General features: G+C 32.0%; 1 protein-coding gene across 1 annotated transcript in view; it reads right to left on the bottom strand.

The window, feature by feature from the left end:
• LOC139855617 (peroxidase 27-like) overlaps positions 1-27288 on the bottom strand; it is an 83751-nt gene extending 56463 nt beyond the window's left edge. The window contains exons 1-4 of the mRNA XM_071844862.1: positions 27076-27288; positions 26784-26972; positions 26002-26164; positions 25788-25905 (exon numbers count right to left, since the gene is read on the bottom strand). Of these exons, the coding sequence (XP_071700963.1) occupies positions 25788-25905; positions 26002-26164; positions 26784-26972; positions 27076-27288 (683 nt within the window). The remainder of the gene's footprint in view (positions 1-25787; positions 25906-26001; positions 26165-26783; positions 26973-27075) is intronic.
• Positions 27289-27544: the final 256 nt, after the last annotated feature.

Here is a 27544-nt window from a genome sequence, read left to right as displayed (position 1 = left end):
CATAAATATTAGATGTTAAAATTCATATAATTAATGTTATTATTATGATTCATTATATATATACATTTAGTATATAATTATACAAATACAGATATATATATATATATATATATATATATATATATATATATATAGATATATAAATACATATACAAATATATATATAGAATTACAAGTTATAATATAATTGACATGTTATTATTATTACATTCATTATTATTAATGTGTATATTAATATCAGCATTAAAATCAGTATTATTATTATTTGTTATTAGATATTCTTATTAAGAATTATTATCATAAATTATTATCATTATCAATATTTTAGTTATTAGAAAATAATACAAATTATTATTTTTATTATCAATAATACTATTAAAAATCATTTTTATATTTGATAAAGATAATATTAATATTATTATTATTATTAATTCTATTATTATTAATATTAGAAACTTAATTGCTATTAATATAATTATAATCATAAATTATTAATATATAAATACCATACGTACCATTTTGGATCCAGGATCTGTTACATGTATCTTTTATACTGTGATTGATTGTGATTCTGTCTCTAAGTTGTACAAGTTGTTGCATTATCAAACAAAAATCGTTAGCAATCAAGATCATCTTTTATTTATTTTTATTTCTTCCTGTACTCGTTTTTTTTTTTTTTGGAGAATAAAGCTGTCGACTACAATCAATTATATAATTTGATCAATTCAGTTCAAATGTAACCCATTGAACCTACTACTACCTTTATCTATCACCAACACTCTTCCCAGTTTTTATAAAAATCAAATTAAAACAGAAAAAGTCAGAAGAACACAAGAATGACCCCTGTTTGTGTACTTTTTATTCAACTCGTCAAAATTTTAACAAAATTTAAAAACCTTAAATGTAGTCATGTTGGAAATCTTTTGCTAAAACTATCTGGAAAGTTGCACGATCCAATTTCTCAAATTAAGGTTGAATTTTGAAGTCAAAGTTATATTATTAAAAAGTCAAACCGTCTGTTCTTAGCGAAATTTGAATTTGTTTTTATGTTTTAAGTTCAATTGAAGTTACAGAAAGTTTCAAGGAGTTATTTAGAATTAATTTCATTTAGAAATCATGATCTAAAATATCCTAGAAGTTGAAATTGGAGTTTGAGTTCATAAAGATGTCCGACGGGTCTGTTATGATTTTTTTTTTCGTTTTCTGTTATTTAACCAACTATCATTTAAATCGTTTTCTGTTTAATTTATACAATGTCATACCCCGTCCTAATCCATCTGGACGTAGTCACCAACATCTGGTCCCATTGCGATGATCGACTCCAAATGATGTCTTTTAAAATGAGCAAATGCACAGCGGAAGATTTCTTTCGTATCTGAGAATAAACATGCTTTCAAGTGTCAACCAAAAGGTTGGTGAGTTCATTAGTTTAACATAAATAATCATTTCATAATTTTAATAGACCATAAGATTTCATATTTCCATTTCTCATAAACATACGTCCCATGCATAGAGACAAAAATATCATTCATATAGATTGAACACCTGGTAACTGACATTCACAATATACATATAAGAATATCCCCATCATTCCGGGATCCTCCTTCGGACATGATATAAATTTTGAAGTACTAAAACATCCGGTACTTTGGATGGGGCTTGTTGGGCCCGATAGATCTATCTTTAGAGTTCGCGTCAATTAGGGTGTTTGTTCCCTAATTCTTAGATTACCAGACTAAAAAGGGGCATATTCGATTTAATAATCCAGCCATAGAATGTAATTTTAGATATTTGTGTCTATTTCGTAAAACAGTTATAAAAGCAGCGCATGTATTCTCAGCTCAAAAATATACAGGGTAAAAAGGCAAATGAAACTCACCCTACAATATTTTGTAGTAAAAATATTCATACGACGATACTGAACAATGCAGGGTTGGCCTTGGATTCACGAACCTATATCATTTATATGTATATTAATACATATAATCGTAATCGAATAGATTTATATATTATATATTAAATTATGTATCTTATATATTTAACTTGTATATATTTTATATAGTTAATGTTTTATAGTTTTATATATACATATGATTAATATTATATTAAAAATCAACAATTTGTTATATGTAAATATTTATATAAATAATCTTAATATAAATAATTTGATGTATTGAGGTAGTTGTAAATAATATACTCTTATACAGAAAGTATTTATTTGTAATAGTAATATTGTTAATATGAAAGTAATAATGATAAAAATAATAATAGTAATATTGATACTAATAATAATCTAAGTGATAATTCTAATAATAATACAAATTTTGATAATAATAATAATAATAATAATAATAATAATAATAATAATAATAATAATAATAATAATAATAATAATAATAATAATAATAATAATGATGTTAAAAATAATAATTTTAATGTTAAAAGTAATAATGATGATGATAATAATAATAATAATAATAATAATAATAATAATAATAATAATAATAATAATAATAATAATAATAATAATAATAATGATAATAATAGTATTTGTAATAATAATAATAATAATAATAATAATAATAATAATAATAATAATAATAATAATAATAATAATAATAATAATAATAATAATTTTGGTAATGAAAACTACCTCAAAAGCTTGTTCTAAAAATAAATGCACCGAACGGGGCTCGAACCCGTGACCTTCCTCTAACCAAAACAACACCTTAACCATCTGTGCTGTTATTACTTTTCTGCCTAAATTCTCGACTAAATGTTATATAACTAGTATAACTGTTTCTCCCTTCTTCTTTTAATCACCAATATTCTCATAATCAAGTTATTATCAACAGCTTCACATCAAACTCACCATCATGATTATGCATCATCAACAACGAATCATTATCATCAATCCTTCATCATTCGCCATCATCTTTTTATCATTATAACTATCACTCATCATCGTACTATCCATCAACCTAACAAAAAGAGTTTGTGTGATAAAATCTTGGGCCCAAACTTAGCCCAGTTCTCAGTTAAATGGGCTGCAACAGTAAATAGGCTTTGTTGGGTTTTTGGGTCAGTTAGCGTGAGACGAACCAGGAATAAAGATGAAACAGAAACCTTAATTCATCATATTCAATATTTTCATTGGCTTTTTAATATCATAGAAGCATCATGTATCATCAAATTCTCAAATTCTCGTATCATTGTATGTAACATAAAATCATATCCATCATGATTGTCCTATTACGATCATCTTCATGAACATTATCGTTCGAATCATAATCATACATCATATTCATCACAATCATCATCTTAGACTCGTAATACAATAATGATAGTATTCGCAAGTGTGGTCTTGGGTCTAGTCGATAATGGTTGTTATAAGGTGGTGATCGGAATAGTGAGCAATAGCAAGAAATCAAGTAGTTTGAAGGTGATTAAGAAGTTGATGATTGTCGGTGTTCTTGGAGAAGGAGAAGGAAAGTAGAGAAATTGGTTGTGGTCTCTCTTTTGACACCAAAGTAACTAATATGTACAAAATAAATTATACATGTAGTTGTGTGGAAGCATGCATTTAACTAATTTCACAGATCAATCAAAAACTGTATTATTCAATCAATTACTCATAATAATTCAAAGATCAAACAAGAATAGTATTTTTGATTGGATTCACGGATCCATTGCTAACAGAATTTGGAATTAATCAATTGTCTTAAAGTAATAAGATTCGATTCAATTACCTTTACATACAGAAACCACAATTTGATAATGATGTACAACTATATGCTTTTATATATTATATTTACATTTAAAAAAAATATATCAATACTAATAATAATAATTAATAGTAATTTTAATAATAATTATAAAAATAAAAATGATAATAATAATATTATTAATGATAATGAATAATGAATTGTATTTTTTTTCTAATAATAATAATAATAATATTAGTATAACAACTATATTTTTAATTTGTAACCACATTTAATATATTAATATTACAATTTATTTATTATATAATATATTGTGTGATATCATTCATTGAATAATTAATATTTATACATTTTATATACATTACAATATAATAGTAAATATGAATAGAAACCATATATATATATATATATATATATATATATATATATATATATATATATATATATATATATATACATACATACACAACAACTGCTCGTGAATCGTCGGGGATAGTCAAAGGATAATTTAATATATAATAACAGTTCAAAATATTTTGAGACTCAGTTTAATAGACTTTGTTTATCGTGTCGAAATCATAATAAGATTAGGTTTAAATTTGGTCGGAAATTTCCGGGTCATCACAGTACCGACCCGTTAAAGAAATTTCGTCCCGAAATTTGAGTGAGGTCGTCATGGCTAACAATAAAAATGTTTTCATGACGAATATGAGTCGATAAATAGAGTTTTATCATTCTTTGAGTAATATGAATAAAACAATTCGATTATTCGAAGAGCACGAATGAAACGATCACAAAAGAGTAAAATTAGTAAATGCAGATTTGTCTTAATCGGTGATGTAGTCACGGTTGATTTCCGGGATTCAAGGAATTAAAGAAAAATCTTTGAAATCTATAAGATTTGATTCTTCATCAATTAACGAAATTAAGATCTCTATAATTAAATACGGTGATCTGCCTCGATTACTCTGTCTGGTATTTCCATTATAAATTAAACTCTTCCGTTCCATTATTCTCACCATTCCTATACTTTCTTTCTCAATTCATACATCCAAAAGATTGTGAAAATGCTTAATCCAGTTCTGATCCTTGTCCTTATCCTGACTACCGCAACAATCATTCTCCTTTTCCAATTTCCACCAGAGGAATCTGTTTACTTTTACTTCGCCCTTGGGGTTATAGTATTTTTAATTCTCCCGTGTCTTTATGTTGCGATAAACATTGATATACACAGTTTGTAATTTATGTGTCGTTATCAGGCTTTTTATTTTTTTTTCTTATATTTCGAAGTCTCATGCTTTTGTTTCTTCTTCCCGACTTTAAGTCAAGCGAATAATGGTCCAAAATTCGTAGGTATGAAGTGTCGAATGAATCTAATGTTCTAAGCAGGAAGGAACGTAATAACATGATTTGATGTGGTAAATTACCAGAATCACTGTAGATAGAACTATCAAAAATATATTTTCTTGATATGTTCAGAGGTTAATTAAAACGAAAGAGTTATGTAACATGGCACATGATGATGGTATGATCTACTGTGAACCATCATCACGTTTCATTAGAAACTCAGCATGAATTACTGTAATATAATCACGTTGGCCAAGCGTCATTATATTATACTAACCCATGTTTCAATTCCCAACACTTCTCCACAATTCATTCATAATTTATACCTAGATTTTATAGAAGTTTCCAACATAATGGAATACAGAAAACACGAAGAGGTATATAATTTCGGACGAGAATATTTATGAAAATATCCTCAAAAATATCGAAGATATTTATGATGATATTTTAGAATTTTTCTAAGTTCGAAGATTGATGGAGAAAATTTTCCGCAAGGTTTTAACATAGGTACGAAGCAAGATATCCTCTAAAGATTTCATCGGATCCAGATTTATCTGGATTCTTTGAATATAGGGTTTGTTCCATGTATTTTTCCTTGGTCTCCGTCATGGTTAGCTCAATCTATTTTTCTGTACCAAATTTTCTATCTAACGTTCCCAACGTACCATCCTTTATTATCAAACTTTTGGCCGTTTAGACCACTTATAACTTTATTGTTTCGTCTGCATTTAATGCAGCCAGACTTGAATCATCATCTATCAATCTGAGGTGTTTTCAGGAGAATTGTGTTTTTAGGTGATTAAACGCTGATGGAAGTATGGTGGAATATAAAAGGTTCTCTGGTAACAATAATTGAGCACGCATATATATCAAGGTTATAATAAGGTTTTTTTGAACGAAAAGTCGAAGTTGTCTTGCTGGAGCTGTGACAAAATTGGCTAATTTAAAAAAAATTGCAAAAAATATTTTGGGTAATAATAACACTAAAGGAATTAGCACAGCTACGTGTTAAACGTTTACTCAGTTTCCGAGAGTTTTTCAGGTGCATAACTGTATGCATCAATCTTTTCTTCCGTAGATGAAGTGCGGTTGGTTCATCCTCTCGATTGAGGTGTTTTCAAGAATCATGAAACGTTTGAACGCAGATTAAAATCGTCAAGACACAAAGGATATTTAAGATGAATTCAAGTTACAAAGGATGTTTAAGATTAAATCAAGTGACAAGCTTGAGGAAATATTTAACTGTAGTAGTTGTAATTTATTTACGATCTTTTAAGTCAAAATGTGTTGTAATTAATATTTTCTACTCTTTTAATACTTTTTAATTGTCCAATGATAGTAGTCTAATAGTCCAATAGTTCAACCAAAACTAGTATATTATAATGAAATAGTCATATCGGATATAGGAACAGTTAGCTAGGATTTGGTTAGTATTGGTTTAAAGTTTTACGTAGTTAATTAATTAGTTACTAATCAATTTTATTTTGTTCATTATTTTCTTCATTATGCCACTTGTCAAATCTTGACTTGGATTCTGATCGGTCAAAATCCGAATATGAAACTGAGTTTGAATGAAGATAGTTGTTCTTTGGTGAACGGATACGTATATCGGTGGTTGTAAGTAGGATAGTAAATGACTGTTGAATCAGATTGAAAGAATGTACAGTGTAACTTTTTAATGTAGAACTAAATATTCCTCGGGTATTACCTACCCGTTAAAATATTTTCACCATTAACAGTTTGTACGAAAGAATTTTTAATTACAATCTTTATGAAAATATATATACATATATATTTTCTTCAGATGTAATCATGAATTTAATGAGTCAATATTATATTAGACTCATTTGATTTACCATTAGAACAAGAATATATAATCTCTAAAACATTAGAGATTACATAATTGCCATGAAGAATGAAGATAATTGATGTAGAACGATACGTAGAACGATGATTATGCTCGAGGTTCAAAATGAGATGTTAAGGCGTGTGTTGTTTGAACTTGGGTTGTTGGTGATACTGGTGCTATTACTGATGGTACTGTTGGTGCCGGTGATGTTGCTGAAGCTGGTAAGTTTTGCACCATATTTTTCCACATTGATTACTCGAGCGCGAAGTTCGTTGACTTCTTCTATTATTCCGGGATGATTGTCGATCGGAATGAACGGATGAGTAAGGTTTAGAATTTTAAATAGGATATAATCGTGGCAAGATATTCGGGAAATGAGGGTGAAAATGGTATTTCGATTTAGTTCGCTGGTGAGTGCTTCATGTTCATTGCCAAGAGGTGAATTTGATTGATGGAAAGGATCGCCTTCTTCTCGTCTCCATTGATTAAGTTGATTACGAACCCATCAGATGAATTGGGGATGGATGATTGGTTGATTCATTCTGGTGATGCTGCTTTCGAGGCTTAGGTGCAACTCCATATCGGAATAGCTGTCGGAATCCGAGGAATTCGAACTGGTTGAGGGATTCATCTCGTACGATCAGATGAAGGATTTTTCGGTAGGAAATAGATTATAGGATGTAGATTAGTACCCTGCAATACCCGATTTACATATGCATATATAATACTAAAATCCCATAAGTTACGGAGGAATCTACGGAAGCTGTCATTAAAGGTCTATAGTAACAGATATGTTAAGATATGAATTTTTGTCTATACACTATCGATGCACTAAATGCAGTAAGACGTGTCTAGACTTAAGATGATAAGCAAGTGATTCTCTAAGAATGATAAGCAGGTAATTTTCGACACGAAATGATAAGCAAAACTTTTGACATGCAGACACGGTCGAAGTCCAGACCCACTAATGCATCTAAACAACTATCAGTTTGACACACTAATGCAAGACCTGGTTCGCTAAGACCACTGCTCTGATACCACATGTCATACCCCGTCCTAATCCATCCGGATGTAGTCACCAGCATCTGGTCCCATTGCGATGATCGACTCCAAATGATGTCTTTTAAAATGAGCAAATGCACAGCGGAAGATTTCTTTCGTATCTGAGAATAAACATGCTTTCAAGTGTCAACCAAAAGGTTGGTGAGTTCATTAGTTTAACATAAATAATCATTTCATAATTTTAATATACCACAAGATTTCATATTTCCATTTCTCATAAACATACGTCCCATGCATAGAGACAAAAATATCATTCATATAGATTGAACACCTGGTAACCAACATTCACAATATGCATATAAGAATATCCCCATCATTCCGGGATCCTCCTTCGGACATGATATAAATTTTGAAGTACTAAAACATCCGGTACTTTGGATGGGGCTTGTTGGGCCCGATAGATCTATCTTTAGAGTTCGCGTCAATTAGGGTGTTTGTTCCCTAATTCTTAGATTACCAGACTAAAAAGGGGCATATTCGATTTAATAATCCAGCCATAGAATGTAATTTTAGATACTTGTGTCTATTTCGTAAAACAGTTATAAAAGCAGTGCATGTATTCTCAGCTCAAAAATATACAGGGTAAAAAGGCAAATGAAACTCACCCTACAATATTTTGTAGTAAAAATATTCATACGACGATACTGAACAATGCAGGGTTGGCCTCGGATTCACGAACCTATATCATTTATATGTATATTAATATATATAATCGTAATCGAATAGATTTATATATTATATCTTAAATTATGTATCTTATATATTTAACTTGTATATATTTTATATAGTTAATGTTTTATAGTTTTATATATACATATGATTAATATTATATTAAAAATCAACAATTTGTTATATGTAAATATTTATATAAATAATCTTAATATATATAATTTGATGTATTGAGGTAGTTGTAAATAATATACTCTTATACAGAAAGTATTTATTTGTAATAGTAATATTGTTAATATGAAAGTAATAATGATAAAAATAATAATAGTAATATTGATACTAATAATAATCTAAGTGATAATTCTAATAATAATACAAATTTTGATAATAATAATAATAATAATAATAATAATAATAATAATAATAATAATAATAATAATAATAATGTTAAAAATAATAATTTTAATGTTAAAAGTAATAATGATGATAATAATAATAATAATAATAATAATAATAATAATAATAATAATAATAATAATAATAATAATAATAATAATAATAATAATAATAATAATGATAATAATAGTATTTGTAATAATAATAATAATAATAATAACAATAATAATAATAATAATAATAATAATAATAATAATAATAATAATAATAATAATAATAATAATAATAATAATAATAATAATAATAATAATAATAATAATAATAATTTTGGTAATGAAAACTACCTCAAAAGCTTGTTCTAAAAATAAATGCACCGAACGGGGCTCGAACCCGTGACCTTCCTCTAACCAAAACAACACCTTAACCATCTGTGCTGTTATTACTTTTCTGCCTAAATTCTCGACTAAATGTTATATAACTAGTATAACTGTTTCTCCCTTCTTCTTTTAATCACCAATATTCTCATAATCAAGTTATTATCAACAGCTTCACATCAAACTCACCATCATGATTATGCATCATCAACAACGAATCATTATCATCAATCCTTCATCATTTGCCTTCATCTTTTTATCATTATAACTATCACTCATCATCGTACTATCCATCAACCTAAAAAAATGAGTTTGTGTGATAAAATCTTGGGCCCAAACTTAGCCCGGTTCTCAGTTAAATGGGCTGCAACAGTAAATAGGCTTTGTTGGGTTTTTGGGTCAGTTAGCGTGAGACGAACCAGGAATAAAGATGAAACAGAAACCTTAATTCATCATATTCAATATTTTCATTGGCTTTTTAATATCATAGAAGCATCATGTATCATCAAATTCTCAAATTCTCGTATCATTGTATGTAACATAAAATCATATCCATCATGATTGTCCTATTACGATCATCTTCATGAACATTATCGTTCGAATCATAATCATACATCATATTCATCACAATCATCATCTTAGACTCGTAATACAATAATGATAGTATTCGCAAGTGTGGTCTTGGGTCTAGTCGATAATGGTTGTTATAAGGTGGTGATCGGAATAGTGAGCAATAGCAAGAAATCAAGTAGTTTGAAGGTGATTAAGAAGTTGATGATTGTCGGTGTTCTTGGAGAAGGAGAAGGAAAGTAGAGAAATTGGTTGTGGTCTCTCTTTTGACACCAAAGTAACTAATATGTACAAAATAAATTATACATGTAGTTGTGTGGAAGCATGCATTTAACTAATTTCACAGATCAATCAAAAACAGTATTATTCAATCAATTACTCATAATAATTCAAAGATCAAACAAGAATAGTATTTTTGATTGGATTCACGGATCCATTGCTAACAGAATTTGGAATTAATCAATTGTCTTAAAGTAATAAGATTCGATTCAATTACCTTTACATACAGAAACCACAATTTGATAATGATGTACAACTATATGCTTTTATATATTATATTTACATTTAAAAAAAATATATCAATACTAATAATAATAATTAATAGTAATTTTAATAATAATTATAAAAATAAAAATGATAATAATAATATTATTAATGATAATGAATAATGAATTGTATTTTTTTTTCTAATAATAATAATAATAATATTAGTATAACAACTATATTTTTAATTTGTAACCACATTTAATATATTAATATTACAATTTATTTATTATATAATATATTGTGTGATATCATTCATTGAATAATTAATATTTATACATTTTATATACATTACAATATAATAGTAAATATGAATAGAAACCATATATATATATATATATATATATATATATATATATATATATATATATATATATATATATATATATATACACAACAACTGCTCGTGAATCGTCGGGGATAGTCAAAGGATAATTTAATATATAATAACAGTTCAAAATATTTTGAGATTCAGTTTAATAGACTTTGCTTATCGTGTCGAAATCATAATAAGATTAGGTTTAAATTTGGTCAAAAATTTCCGGGTCATCACATACAACATGTTACGAGTCTTAATTGAATATAAACTTACGATTATAAGTGTGAGGATTTAGTCGACGGGTTAATGAAGAAGAAGGAAAAAAAAAGAGGAAGCAGAAATATAGGTTTAATTAAATTCGAATCTGAGTATAGACAGATGATACGTGACAGAGGAATGGTTAGGATGTTTGTCAGGTTCCGAGAGGTCACGGGTTCGAGTTCCGCCTGCAACATTTCTTTTTACACAAAGATTAAAAAGGGTATACTTTGTTTCTAATATTATTATTATTGTTATTATTATAATTTTTATTATTAATTATTGTTATTAATACATGTATCATAATTATAATTATTATTATTAAGTATTGATATTATTATTATTAGTATTATATTTATTAAGTATGATGAATATCATTATTATTATTATTATTATTATTATTATTATTATTATTATTATTAACATTATTAAATAATTATTAGTATAGATTTTGTCATCTAAAAGTATTAGTTAACATTATTATTATGATTATAGTTATAATTAAGAATATTGTTAATATTATAACTACTATTATTATCATTATGAGATTTATAATCAAAAACTATCATCGATATTATTATTAACAAAATTATTAACTTTAATATTTTCTTAGTAACAATAGGTATTATCATTATTATCATTTTTACCAAGTACAAATAATATTATGGTATTATTATAATTACTATATTTTAACAAACAAACGATATATATATATATATATATATATATATATATATATATATATATATATATATATATATATATATATATATATATATATATATATATATATATATATATATATATATACTTAATACATATAACATGATAAAAATTAATATTTTCATATACAAAATAAAAATATGAAACATATATTTTTTAATATAAAAATGATATAACTAATAAATTTATATATATTGTTCGATTACAATTATGTGTATTAATAAATAAATAAATGATATAGGTTCGTAAATCCGAGGCCAACCCTATACTTGTTCAATATAGTCGTATGTATTTTTACTACAAAATACATTAGGATATAATTAATTCATATGGGTTTAGAGTAGAAAAACAGAAGTGGAAGCATGGTTAGAGGTGTTGTCATCGAGCGAGAGGTCGCGGGTTCGAGTCCCGGCCTCGGCAGATTCTTAATTTTTTTTTTGCCTTTAAGGTAGTTCTCTTTCTTCTTTTTATTATTATTATTATTATTATTATTATTATTATTATTATTATTATTATTATTATTATTATTATTATTATTATTTTTATTATTATGATCATTATTATTGTTATAATTATTATTAAGATTGTTATTAGTAGTATTAATAATTATTATCATTACCCTTATGTTAATTAACATTTTTCAAGCAAGAGAAATTTATATAAAATATATCTATTAAAGAAGTATACTAATATTATATAATACTATATTTTAACTAATGTAATATTACAACGTTAATTAAATTATATATATAATAAGTATTATAACATTATAAATATTAATAAAATTATATATAGGAATATTAAACTTAAAAACATAACAAAATATATCTAAAATTGTTTGATTACAAGTATATATTTTAATGTGTATATACGAATGATATAGGTTCGTGAATCCGAGGCCAACCCTGCATTGTTCAGTTGTTCAATATAGTCATATGTATTTTTACTACAAAATACAGTATGGTGAGTTCATTTGATTCCCTTTTACTCTTTACATTTTTGGGACTGAGAATACATGCGCTGTTTTTACAACTGCTTTATTAAATGCTTTTGAAATATATTTTGAACTGCGAATACATGAAATGCTTTTATAAATGTTTGACTAGATAGACACAAGCAAAACATTCCTCGAATGAATTATTATGCAGACGGAAGTTCTGCGGATTATTATTGAATTATGTGGACATGATAAGTGCCATCGTTGAATTATGTGGACATGATAATTGCCACCATTGAATTATGTGGACATGATAATTGCCACCATTGAATTATGTGGACATGATAAATGCCACCATTGAATCATTGAATTATGTGGACATGATAATTACCACCATTGAATTATGTGGACATGATAATTGCCACCAATTGATGTGAATGTTATGTATCGAGAGAATAATTTTTATACACAGGTTATGTGTATTAGTTTTTGTGCACGAGATATGTGTACGGTTACTAAGATTTATGAAAAATGGTTTCGTACACGAGAAAGGTGTACTGTATTTAAAAGATATCGCATGTACATTACAGGTGGGTATAGGATTCGGTCCCAGTTGTACCATGCATCATTTAAATCTTGTGGTCTATCAAAATGATGAATTTTATTGTTTTATGATAAACTTATGAACTCACCAACCTTTTGGTTGACACTTGAAAGCTTGTTTATTCTCAGGTATGAAAGAAATCTTCCGCTGTGCATTTGCTCATTTTAAAGATATTATTTGGAGTCATTCATGGCATATTTCAAAAGACGTTGCATTCGAGTCGTTGATTTCAACAAGAATATTATTAAGTCATTTATAGTTGGATATATTATGAAATGGTATGCATGCTGTCAACTTTCGATGTGATGAAAGTTTGTCTTTTAAAAACGAATGCAATGTTTGTAAAATGTATCATATAGAGGTCAAGTACCTCGCGATGTAACCAAATGTAATGTATTCGTCCTGATGGATTAGGACGGGTCGTTAGACCGTGCAGCCACCCCCAGCCGATCTAGATGACCCATCATCCGCCGATTCTTTATCCGACGACTCATCCTCTGACGACTCTAGTGAAGAGGATTCAGATGAAGACCCTGATGATGCACCTGTACAGCCACTCTCCACCCCGCCGAAGAAGCGGTACATTTCGATGGTACCGTCATTCCAGGGATTAATGGAGGTCGGCCATTCATTGACACTCATGGTCGGCGTCGTAGGGTTACTGCCAGAAAGCGGCTTGTGCCGTATCCTGCTGATCCCTTCATCCGTAAGCCTTACCGCTTCGCAGCCTCTACTTCTGGAGCCGGACCGTCTGCACCACCAGCTCCACCAGCACCACCCGTACCGACTGCACCGCCTGCCCCACCATCTCCCTCTGTCGAGGAACTGATGAGGGAAGTGTACATCCTCCGTGCTCGGGTCACTGAGCTTGAGGACCAGATGTCCCACGTAATGGACATCCTACACCCACCATCACCATAGGACATTTGTAGTAGATTTTATTATGTAATCTCATTTATAGTTTTATGTTTCACTTATGTATTGTACGAACCTACGCGGATGTATGCAACTTATTATTAATAAATGGAACTTTGTGTTGTTTAATTCTTGCACAGTGTTCTATTTATGCTACTGTATGATGATTCTGTGGTATCTGAATCTATTTGCGTTACTTAATAAATATGTGATGTGTTGATTCTATGTTGGTTACCATATATTGTATTATTACTATTTGATTACTGGATTTTGACTTGAGTCAAAATTTTTATTTAGAACATCAATGGCCAACGGAAGATCAACACCCACCGCAGCCCAAATCGAGGAAATGATCAATGAACGAGTCGCCGTAGCTTTAGCGGAAATGAACCCCCAAGCTCCACAGCCACCGGTTATCCAGCCCATTCGTAATGGGTGCACATACAAAGAGTTTCAAAGCTGCAAGCCCCACAACTTTAGCGAAACTGAGGGGCCAGTTGGTCTCACTTAGTGGTTTGAGAAATTAGAATCTGTGTTTCGAGTTAGTAACTACTCAGAGGAGAACAAAACCAAGTTTGCTTCATGTACGCTGTCTGATGGCGCACTAACATGGTGGAACACGTTGGCTCAAGCAAAGGGTATTGATGAGGCGTTTGCTACCCCATGGGAGGAGTTCAAAGGGGCCCTGATTGAGGAATATTGCCCTAGGACAGAGATCCAAAAAATGGAGATTGAGTTTATGCAGTCGAAGGTTGTGGGAAACGATCTCGATGGTTACAACCATAGGTATCTGGAGTTAGCCCTAATGTGTCCTACCATGGTCACTCCGGAGTTTAAGCACATGGAAAGGTACTTGTGGGGACTTCCTAAGTCATCGATGAACCGGAAAAGGCAAAATTCGAAGCGGGTGGTAGTGATAAGCGAAAGTGGGATAACAACAAGGGTAGAGCCTATGATCAAAACCCAGCGAAGCGACATGAGGGTTTCAAAGGAAACAACAACGGTGGGAACCCCAACCCGAACACTGGCTCAAACCCCAACTACAAGGGTACTCTACCACAGTGCAAGAGGTGCTACAAGCACCATACCAGGTACTGTAACGTTGTTTGTGAAAAATGCAAAAAGACCGGGCATATTGGCAGGGACTGCAAGATCACCACCATGACTGGGAAGCCGAATCCCAATGGACCGAGAAAGTGTTATGAATGCGGACAGACGGGCCACTTCAGAAATGAGTGTCCCAACAAGCAAAAGGACGGCGGACCACCGCGTGGAAGAACATTCAATGTAAATGCAAGGGATGCTCGTGAGAACCCTGACTTGGTGACAGGTATATTCACTATCAACAATCTATTAGCTTCTGTCCTATTTGATACTGGTGCCGATAGAAGTTATGTATGTAGACACTTTTGCGATAAGATAAATTGGTCGTTAGTTCCTTTAAAGGAGAGTATGCTTGTAGAGGTAGCCAATGGAAAACTTGAGAAAGTTGACCAAATTATCCGAGGAGCTATTATCAACATAGCTGGTGTGGATTTCGAGATTGACTTGATACCCATTAAGTTGGGAAGCTTTGATGTTATTGTCGGTATGGACTGGTTGACCAAGATAAAGACTGACATTATCTGTGGAGATAAAGCTCTTCGTATACCGCACGGAGACGGTGAGCCACTGATTATTTACGGAGAGAGATGTAGCTCGAAACTGAATCTCATTAGTTGCATGAAAGCGCAAAAGATCATGAAAAAAGGACGGCTTGCTGTTTTGGCACATGTGAAAACATTAGAAATCGAAGAGAAGAGCGTGGATGACGTACGAATTGTGAACGAATTTTCTGATGTCTTTCCGGAAGAATTGCCTGGATTACCGCCACCGAGAGCAGTAGAGTTTCAGATCGATTTAGTGCCAGGAGCTGCACCTGTAGCTCGCGCACCTTATCGACTCGCACCTTTCGAAATGCAAGAGTTGCAGAGCCAATTACAAGAACTGCTAGACCGTGGATTTATCCAACCAAGTTTCTCGCCTTGGGGCGCACCTGTTTTATTTGTGAAGAAGAAGGATGGATCCTTCCGTATGTGTATCGACTACCGTGAACTCAACAAATTGACGATCAAGAATCGGTATCCTCTTCCCCGAATTGACGATCTTTTTGATGAACTACAAGGATCGAGCGTTTACTCTAAGATCGATTTACGATCCGGTTATCACCAGTTGAGGGTGAAAGAGAGCGATGTGATGAAGACTGCATTCAGAACTCGTTATGGTCATTATGAGTTTCTCGTGATGCCATTCGGTTTAACCAACGCACCTGCCGTGTTCATGAATCTCATGAATCGTGTCTGCAAGCCATACCTGGATAAGTTCGTTATCGTCTTCATAGATGATATCCTCATCTACTCCAAGAGCGAAGAAGAGTATGAGCAACATCTTCGATTAGTGCTTGAACTCTTGAGACAAGAGCAACTTTATGCAAAATTCTCCAAGTGTGAATTTTGGTTGAAGGAAGTCCAATTTCTGGGTCATGTTGTGAGCGACCAGGGTATCAAAGTTGATCCTGCCAAGATTGAAGCTATCAGCAAGTGGGAAACCCCCACTACTCCGACTCACATCCACCAATTTTTAGGTCTCGCCGATTACTACCGAAGATTTATTGAAGGTTTCTCTCTGATTACGCGTCCTTTGACCGCGCTGACTCACAAAGGGAAGAAGTTCATTTGGGAACCCGAACAGGAATCTGCATTTCAAACCTTGAAAAAGAAGTTAACCACCGCACTTATCTTATCACATCCTGAAGGCAGTGACGATTTCGTCATTTATTACGATGCTTCGAAAAGTGGTTTTGGTTGTGTACTGATGCAACGAACAAAGGTTATCGCTTATGCCTCTCGTCAACTGAAGATTCACGAACGAAATTACACTACGCACGATCTCGAGCTTGGAGCCGTTGTTTTTGCATTAAAGCTGTGGAGACATTACCTTTATGGAACTAAGAGTACTATTTTCACCGATCATAAAAGCCTCCAACACATCTTTGATCAGAAGCAACCGAATATGAGACAGCTTCGATGGATGGAGACGCTAAATGACTATGATTGTGAACTTCGTTATCACCCTGGCAATGCCAATGCTGTGGCTGACGCTTTAAGCCAAAAGGAGAGGACGGCACCTCTTCTTGTTCGGGCAATGAACATCACCATTCATTCAAACCTCAATAGCCAGATCCGAGTAGCCCAAGATGAGGCTCTCAAGGAAGAGAATATATCTTATGAACACTTGAACATTCTCGTCTCTCGATTCGAAGTTAGGGAGTCTGGACTCCGATGCTATGCTGGAAGAATTTGGGTACCTCGTTATGGAGATCTACGGAACCTTATACTAGATGAGGCCCACAAGTCGAGATATTCGATTCATCCCGGAGCGGGTAAAATGTAACACGATCTTAAGGAACAGTATTGGTGGCCGAATCTTAAGAAAGATGTTGCAACGTATGTTGGTAAGTGTTTGACTTGTTCGAAGGTTAAGGCCGAACATCAGAGACCTTCTGGGTTACTTCAACAACCGGAAATCCCGTAATGGAAGTGGGAAAGGATAACAATGGATTTCATTACCAAGCTACCAAAGACGGTGGACGTATACGATACCATTTGGGTTATTGTTGACCGTCTTACCAAATCTACACACTTTTTAGCCACGAAGAAAACGGATACGATGGAGAGACTCGCTCAACTATACATCAAAGAGGTTGTATCTCGTCATGGTGTACCTTTATCGATCATCTTAGATCGCGATCCCCGTTTTGCTTCTAGATTTTGGCGTTCTTTGCAAGAAGCCTTGGGAACTCGTCTCGACATGAGTACTGCTTATCACCCACAGACCGACGGTCAGAGCGCACGAACGATTCAGACTTTGGAGGACATGTTGCGTGCTTGTGTTATTAACTTTGGAAAGGCATGGGAAAGGCATTTTCCGCTAGCCGAATTCTCTTACAACAACAGTTATCATTCGAGTATTAATGCCGCACCTTTTGAAGCGCTGTATGGCCGCAAGTGCCGATCTCCTATTTGTTGGGCCGAAGTAGGTGAAAAGCAAATCACTGGACCCGAGGTAGTCCATGAAACAACGGAGAAGATTTCTCAGATTCAAGCGAGACTTAAGACGGCCCGTGATCGTCAAAAGAGTTATGCCGACCTCAAACGTAAGGACTTTGAATTCAACGTGGGTGACCGTGTAATGTTGAAGGTTGCACCTTGGAAAGGTGTAATCCGTTTTGAAAAATGTGGAAAGTTAAACCCATGATACATTGGTCCTTTTGAAATCTTGGAACGTGTTGGACCCGTTGCTTACCGTTTGGATCTTCCAACTCAATTGAGCTCCGTTCCTCCTACCTTTCATGTATCAAATTTGAAGAAGTGTCTTGCTGAACCGGAACATGTTATACCTTTGGAGGAACTTACAATTGACGACAAACTTCACTTCGTGGAAGAGTCTGTCGAAATTATGGACCGTGAGGTCAAAACTTTGAAACACAACAAGATTTCGATCGTCCGAGTACGATGGAATGCCAAACGAGGACCTGAGTTTACCTAGGAACGAGAGGATCAAATGATGCGGAAGTATCCTCACCTTTTCCCGACTCCTCCATCTACCTCAGCTTAAAATTTCGGGACGAAAATTTTCTTTAACAGGTGGGTAATGTAACGACCCTGGATTTTCCAACGTTTAATTATTAATAATTTATTATTAATGCTTGCGTTTTAATAAACTTGTTCTTATACGTGTTACTTGTTACCGTATTTAACTTTTCATGGCCCGAATTGTCTTTGTGACTCACGTACATTACACGAATAATATTTTTAAATATTATTTACATTCATGATTAATTATTATTAGTCATTTTTAATTAACTAAGGATACTAGTTAATTACTTGGGCTTTATTGGATTATTTGTTACATACTTGGTCTTTTATTAATGGACTCGTGATTAGTGGACTTAGAAGCCCACCCTACACACTTAATGGACTATTTAGCCCATCTTTCATGTAAGTATTACTTTGAGACTTAAACTAGTTTAGTTGGTGAATGAAAGACTAGTTACTTGTACAATTACAACACTTTCCCATAACAACATAACTTTATACCAATTTGAGCTAAATACATGCAAGTAACTAGTGGACTTTTCCCTCCCCCTTTTGTGTTGAAAACCGTCGGCTATGGGAGTGTAGGAGGGAGAGTTCAAATTTTTTTTTTTATTACTTATTACTTGTATCCATTTCACTCTTTCACACACTTCATTTTACTTCACATTTTCTCTCATCTTTTCTCTCCATTCTTGTAAGTAACAAGTCTTCTTTTTCTTTCTTTTTCCTCATCAAAACCGTAGCCTAGACTCCCATCATCATCATCATTTACTTGTTTATGTTACTTGTTGTTTATTGTTGTTTAATTACTTGTTGTTGTTTGTAGTTGTAAGAATCAAACTTCCTAGTTTATTCTTCATATTATCTTGTATTACAAGAACAAACAAGAACCTAAACTTTCTAGTTTATGGTTCTACATTTAATGCTTTAAAAGATTTAAAGTTCATGAGTTTTAAAATCATACTTGTATCCATGTTTGTAAACTTAAGGTTTACTTTCTTAAAGATTAAAGCCTTGGCTTGAATCTTTAAAGTATGAACAATCATGAACTTGTTACTTGTAGATTTAATTTATTTCTTCATTTTATGTACTTTAAAGTTGAAATGTTGTTAATTTGGTCAAGTATTACTAGTTAATCTTGATCTCATATTTCTTGAAACAAAAAGTTAACTTTATAAGTTCAAGAACATGGAAGTATAACTTTCTAGTTATAACTTCATATACTTGTGTTGAATCTAAGTTTCTATAGCTTATGGTCTTCTAATTTTGTTGTAAACAAGAGCTTATAAGCTTACATACACTTTACAAGATGAGAATCTAAGTTTCATAACTTATGGTTTCATTAAAGTAAAGATTCAAGTGTTATGACTTAGGATTTAACTTAGTAATTTTAGATCTAGACTTTTGGGTCTTGGATCTTCAAGATCTAACTAAGAACTATGTTCTACAACTTAAGATCTTGATTACTTAGTTTACTTTCAAGTTTGTAGCTTAATATCACTTTTAGAGTTTATATATGTGTCGGATCTAAGATCTTGATGTAACTTTGGTTCATCAAACTACTTGCAACACTTAATTGAGTTGTGCTACTTATCTTAGACTTACACTTGTGTTATGATGGTCAAAACTTGGCAAATATGATGCAAACACATCAACGAGTTGTACACTTGAAGCTATATGCATCAAGGATGAGAACCGTGATGAGCATCGAGCACCAAGAACCCACCGGAAAGCTAAACCTACTGTTTTTCGGGTCTGATCAGAATACATGGGCTACTGTAAAGTTGATTTTCAGTTATCTCTGTTCAAGTAGATAATTTTTCATTTACACCTCGTCTTAATCCGAGTTACGGTTTAGGATCTATGGCCCTCCGAATGTCACTATGTCCTTTTAACGTTGTGCTGAAAATTCTGACCTACTCGCACTTAAACCATCGCCACGGTCAAACGAAGACGATTTTAGTTCTGGAATTTTTACAGCAACTAAATCACTCATATACGGAGCCATGGCCACTGGTCCCACCTCAATTCAGTTTGTATAGAGGCCGTGGCGACTGATGGAAGTCAGCCTTTGTTTTAAACTCTTTTCTAGAATGAAACTTACTTTATACTTTTTGTTTGATGATGAATGATGATGATACTTAAGACCTAATTTACATACTTATAAAACTATTGGGACGATTTACTGACTTAGTAACTTTTAACTTAGGTTGAGGACTTTCCGGACCTACATACTTGCTTACTTTTCCGAACCAACTTTACTACTACTTTTCCACTGTGAGTTATAGCATCCCTTTTTACTTTAACTATTTTAGGAACTGAGAATACATGTGCATTTTACATTTTACATACTAGGCACGAGTACTTAAACTTTATATATGTGTGGGTTATACAACGGCATAAACTTTCCCCTTAGCTCGGTAACGTTTAGTCATTGGTCTTTGAACCGGTGAACGCGAATCTTAGATTTGGATCCATAGGGTTTGACATCTCCACTCGGGCTAGTAGCGCTAGCATTTAATGGGTGTTTAATACTTCGTAAACATACGCACTTGCCAAGTGTACTTTCAGGGGGTTATAAATGTTAAGTTAGTTACCAAGTGCCCACGGTTAAACATATACTTTACATACTGTTTTGAAACGCTGTTGAAGCACTGAAATATCGTGGCCTACCTTACATACTGTTATACTTAAACTATAGCTCACCAACATTTGTGTTAACGTTTTAAGCATGTTTTTCTCAGGTGCTTAAGGTTGCTTGCTTCCGCTGTTGTACTAGTCATGTCTTGTAGACTTCCGCTGTGCTTACTAGAGATGTCACCGCATGAAACATTTTATCTTGCATTCAAACTTTATTATTTTTGAAACGATGTATTTGTAACGACCTACGGGTCACGTACTATTATTGCTTGCTATTCGTAGAAGCATACTTTTGGTTGTTAAACATTCGACGTTGGTTAAAACGTCACCTTTATTCATGAATGCAAACTTGTTTTGAAACAGCATATAGTGTTTGACCTTGTGATAATCCTGTTGTTGATGAATCGTACACGATGGTTTTGTACGGGGCATCACATGACTGATTCTGTTCAAGGTTTAACTAATGTTTTTGATGTAACTCATTTAAATCTAACTATTGGACATCCTAATGGAACAAAAGCTCTTATTAGAAAAATAGGTGATTTAAACTTAACCAAAAATATTGTTTTGCACAATGTGTTAGTTATACCTGAATATTGTGTAAGTCTGTTTTCTGTGTATAAACTTTCTAAGGATAATGATTTATTTGTTGGTTTTGATAAGTCTAAGTGTTACATTCAGGACTTGAAGCTAGGGACAATTGTAGGGAATGGTGATATGTATGATGGTCTCTATGTATTTGATGTAAGCAATTCTGTGTGTATGAATGTTTGTTTCTCTGAAAATAAAAGTTATATATCTAAACAATTATGGCATTCTAGACTTGGTCATCCTTCTGATCATGGTCTAGATATTTTGAAAAAGAAAAATTGCTATAACTAATTGTGATAATAAGTTAATTGAACCTTGTGATATTTGCCATAAGGCAAATCAGAAAAGGGATTCTTTTTCTCTCAGTGAACATAAAACTACAAGTCTAGGTGAATTGGTTCATCTTGATTTGTGGGGACCTTTCAAAGTTTAAAGTAGAGATGGATTTAAATATTTTTTAACTGTGGTTGATGATTTTTCTAGATGTGTTTGGATATATTTAATTAAACATAAAGATGAAGTTATTCATCAAATTAAAAGTTTTGTTTCTTTCTTAGAAACTCAATTTTCTAAACAAGTTAAAATCTTTAGGTCTGATAATGGATCTGAATTTGTTAATAATCAAACTAATGAGTTTTTGACTTCCAAAGGAATTTTACATCAAACATCATGTGTTTACACTCCTCAACAGAATGGTATTGTAGAGAGGAAACATAGACACTTGCTTAATGTTGCAAGAGCTCTTATATTTCAAGGGGGGATACCTCTTAATATGTGGAGTGATTGTGTTCTAACTGCATGTTATTTAATTAGCAGGACACCTTCATATGTACTCTCTGGTCTGTCTCCTTATGAAGTGATTTTTAAGAAAACTCCTAGTCTCTCTCAATTAAGAGTTTTTGGTTGTCTTTGTTATGCTGTTGATTTAAACCCTAAACATAAATTTAGTAGCAGGTATGTGCAGTGTGTTTTTATTGGCTATTCAAATCAAAAAAAGGGTTATAAACTTTTTAATCTTGAAAATAAAAGTGTGTTGTTTTCTAGAGATGTTAAGTTTTATGAAACTATTTTTCCTTTCAAAATTAAAAGGTTTTCTGATAATTGTGATAGTAGTAGTGGTTTGAATCAAATTAATTTTTTTGATTGTGTTTTAAGTCAATCAAATTCTCTAAGTCTCAATGATGAGGAGAGAGACTCAGTGATGGTTAGGGTAGTAGTGGTGTTTGTCCTTTAAGAAATGAGTGTCCTATTGATGGTAATGCTAGTGACACTTGCCCTTCATGTGATGAGTGCCCTATAGCAACACCTTTGGACAATTTCACATCTCCTGAGGGCACAAGTCATTCTGAACCTGTTGTTGATCAAAACATAAGGAGATCAACCAGAGAGAATAATATTCCTAAGAAATTTGATGATTATGTTATTGAAGGAAAAGTTAAATATGGTGTTGAAAGAGTTGTGAATTATTCTATGCTTAATTCTGATAATTGGTGTTTTGTGTCTAACTTGAATAAATCTGTTGAACCTAAGACTTATAAACAGGCTGCATGTGATCAAAATTGGGTAGATGCTATGAATCTTGAAATGGCTGCTTTAAATAGAAATAATACTTGGGTAATTACTGAATTACCTCCTGATAGAATACCTAATAAATAGAAATAATACTTGGGTAATTACTGAATTACCTCCTGATAGAATACCTATAGGTAATAAATGAGTTTATAGAATCAAATATAAGTCTAATGGTGAAATAGAAAGGTATAAAGCAAGGCTTGTGGTTAAAGGGTATAGTCAACAAGAAGGTATTGACTATGAAGAAACCTTCTCTCCTGTTGTAAAACATGTTACTATTAGATGCATTGTTACTCTTGCTGTTAATAACAACTGGCCTATGTTTCAATTAGATGTTAATAATGCATTTCTTTATGGTGATTTATATGAAGAAGTTTATATGACTTTGCCTGAAGGATATTTTTCTGAAAATGATAAAAGAGTATGCAAACTTAATGAGTCTCTTGATGGACTTAAACAAGCTCCTAGGTAATGAAATGAATAATTAAACTCTGCTCTTGTTGAACATGGTTTTAAACAAAGTACATGTGATTACTCATTATATGTTAAGTCTTCTGATAATGTGTTTATTGCTATTTTGGTATATGTTGATGACATTGTTGTAACTGGTAATAATCTGAATGAAATTGAGAAGTTTAAATTGTTCTTGAAGTCAAAATTTTAAATAAAAGATCTTGGGAAGTTGAAATATTTTCTTGGAATTGAAATTTTAAATAATGAAAAAGGTATTTGTATGAATCAAAGAAAATATTGTCTTGATCTTCTTAGTGACTATGGAATGCTTGGTTGTAAGCCTGCAAACACTCCTATTGAATCAAATCTTTGTGTTTCTTGTTATCCAAGTAAAAAAGATCCTTTGTTATCAAATATTACTGAGTATCAAAAACTGATTGGTAGATTAATTTATCTTACTCTTACCAGACCTGATATTTCTTATGCTGTACAAGTTCTTAGTCAGTTCATGCATGCTCCTTTACAATCTCATTTGAATATAGCTTTTTGAGTTCTTAGTTATCTTAAATGTGCTCCTGGAAAAGGAATTCAGTTTGTTAAAGGTAATGATCTTGATGTTTATGCTTACTGTGATGCTGATTGAGGTAAGTGCAAGGTTATGAGGAAGTCTGTTTCTGGATACTTAGTTTATTTTTGTGGATCTTTAATATCTTGGAAAAGTAAAAAACAAGATATTGTTGCTAGTTCCTCTGCTGAAGCAGAATATAGGGCTATGGCAGCAGCAGCTTGTGAAATTTTTTGGATAAAAAATTTGCTTCAAGAGTTGAATGTTAATCTCAAACTTCCTATTAACTTATTCTGTGATAATAATTCTGCCATTCAAATTGCTGCAAATCCAGTTTTTCATGAAAGAACCAAACATTTTGAGATTGATATTCATTTTATAAGGCAGAAAGTTTCAATTGGTTTGATTAAAACTGTTAAAGTTCCATCTGTTTTACAATATGCTGACATCTTAACTAAAGGGTTAAGTGTCATTCAACATGGTTTTCTTTCTAATAAACTTGGTTTATATGATATGTACCAAAAATAAGTTTGAGGGAGGGTGTTAAATTTATATAAACAATCAAACTTATTTTTGGTATGTTATGTTATTTTGCCTCATTTGTGGTGTTTTCTAGTATTTTATGCAGGATTTAACATTCTTATGATTTCCAAGGGACCATTTTTGACACTATCAAAAGTAGATGGACTGCTGAGGTTGTGCAAAGAAGATTCAAGGATGTTTTAGCAATTTTCTCCAATATAAAAGAGAATATGATTTAGGGTTTCAGCAGTTTTTACGATTTCATCATATGCTTCATCATATTTCTCTCAAAGAAAACCCTAGATCATAATTTGTGAAGAATCAGTTCTTTTAATTCTTCTGTTTCAGTTCTATTACATTCTTATTAGTCTTTGATTGTGTATTTTAAATCTCAAACATCTTGAGATTTATTTTGATTTGTTCTCTGATTAAGGATTGTGTAATTTTGGCTAATAGTTGAAGTTTTCTGCTATTCCAGAAGTTTATTGTATTCTGTATGTGATTTTTTACAAAATACTTTTCAACTGAGGTACGTATGTCGGGTCTAGAGATGGATCAGTATCACCTTTTCCAGTAAAATTGTGTAATCGTGTCGCGATTGTTGAACAATGAGAGACGCCCACAGTGTGTGATCCTATAGTAACATAGATTAATACGTTAAAAATTGATGATACTGTTACTTCCTACAATGCTAGGGATGTATTGCGGATCAGAAAGAAGGAAAACGTACCTGAAAGAACGACAAGGTCTTTTACATTCAAGCCCTTGGAGGCAAATATGGATTTGAGTACAGTTATGTTAGCAAAAGGTGGAGGTAGTGTGAAACTGTCTGTGAAAAGCGATACTCTTCCATCCCTTCTTCCTAAGGGCACTGGCCAAAATGGTCCCTTATTCTGCAACAAAATACATTATGTTATTAAGTTTTCATGACAAATGTACAACATGAATGAGGATGGAGAATATGTCATATGTGGTTGTTATACTTTCAAGTTGAGTATCGAACCAATACATTATTGATTAAGAAACAAGTCAAAAGCTCATTTTTCAATGTTTTAATCTTTTTACAATCATAGAAATCAAAGATATATTAATTCTTTTGTTTCGAACAATAGATACATGATGCATTTCTTATACCCAACTAGATATGGAACAGCCTTATATTCACTTTACTCTATGTATATTAGATAATATGTTCTATATTAAAGTCTATATAGAAAACAATTAGTATATGTTTTTTGACCATTCAAATTTGAAATCCTCGTCATCCCCAAACAGTTTGATCGGAAAAACGTTATTCAATTTTATATATTTATATGTTAGTGGATGTCAGGAGTTTGAATTCATGGAGCATCACTTATAGCCACAGAGGTTGCATGAATCAGGACAGCTTGCAGGATGTCCTTTCCAGATTAGTCTGCTCACAAAGCTTGTGGTAATTTGGGCCCGAAAGGGAACAAAAAAAAAAACAATTGACAGTTTTTACAATAAGGAAGTTGTATTTTCTTGCAATACCTGCTGGATTGCATCTCTAGCAACTAGAGCTAAGGTATCTGCACAAGAAACAACACCGGGACATGCTTCTTCGAGAGCAGTTTTGACGGCATCAACAACTTGAAATCCTCTGAGAGACAGATTGGGAAGCCCGTCTTTCTCGGCTTTGCTAGTCGTGGTAGAGTTTAAGAGCACAGAACTATCACATCCCTGCACAAACGTCATATATCACAATTCTCATGACATTATGTAAAAAAAAAGAAAACAGTAAAACTCGTATACAATAGCCGATGATTTGTGTTGCTGCACGAACCCTAACAAAACAGTCATGAAAATGCAAACGAAGCAAAGAGGCCGTAAGAGGAGGAGCTTGATGAATGTACTTTGCGGTTGTTGCATATACAATGGCTTCGGCTTGCGGACATGTTTTCTTGTAGAACCCTAACCTTAATGAGTTAGCATTGATGACGCCGAAAACCAGAGTAACTAGCAAAATATGGAAGACAATGTGTTTTTGGATTGCCATTTTGCCTTTTTGAGTTTTCAAAATATTATACTAGAGAGAGATGATTAGTAAACTAATTACAATTCTTGAATTTATAGTTGTGAAGTTTTGAAAAGTCTACCTATTAGTGAGCTGCATGTTTGTGAGTTAATTAAACAGCAATTTGTCATTGAAAACTTTCAAGTTTAATAACTTTAGACGTGGGGTACGTATTATATGTCACCACGATATATATGAAGTTTTCAAGCTTCACAAGGGTTCAAAATTTTACACTGTT

This window comes from Rutidosis leptorrhynchoides, chromosome 1 (genome assembly GCF_046630445.1).
Source record: "Rutidosis leptorrhynchoides isolate AG116_Rl617_1_P2 chromosome 1, CSIRO_AGI_Rlap_v1, whole genome shotgun sequence".
In the NCBI taxonomy this organism is placed as follows: Eukaryota; Viridiplantae; Streptophyta; class Magnoliopsida; order Asterales; family Asteraceae; genus Rutidosis; species Rutidosis leptorrhynchoides.
This window is presented reverse-complemented; position numbering and strand designations above follow the sequence as displayed.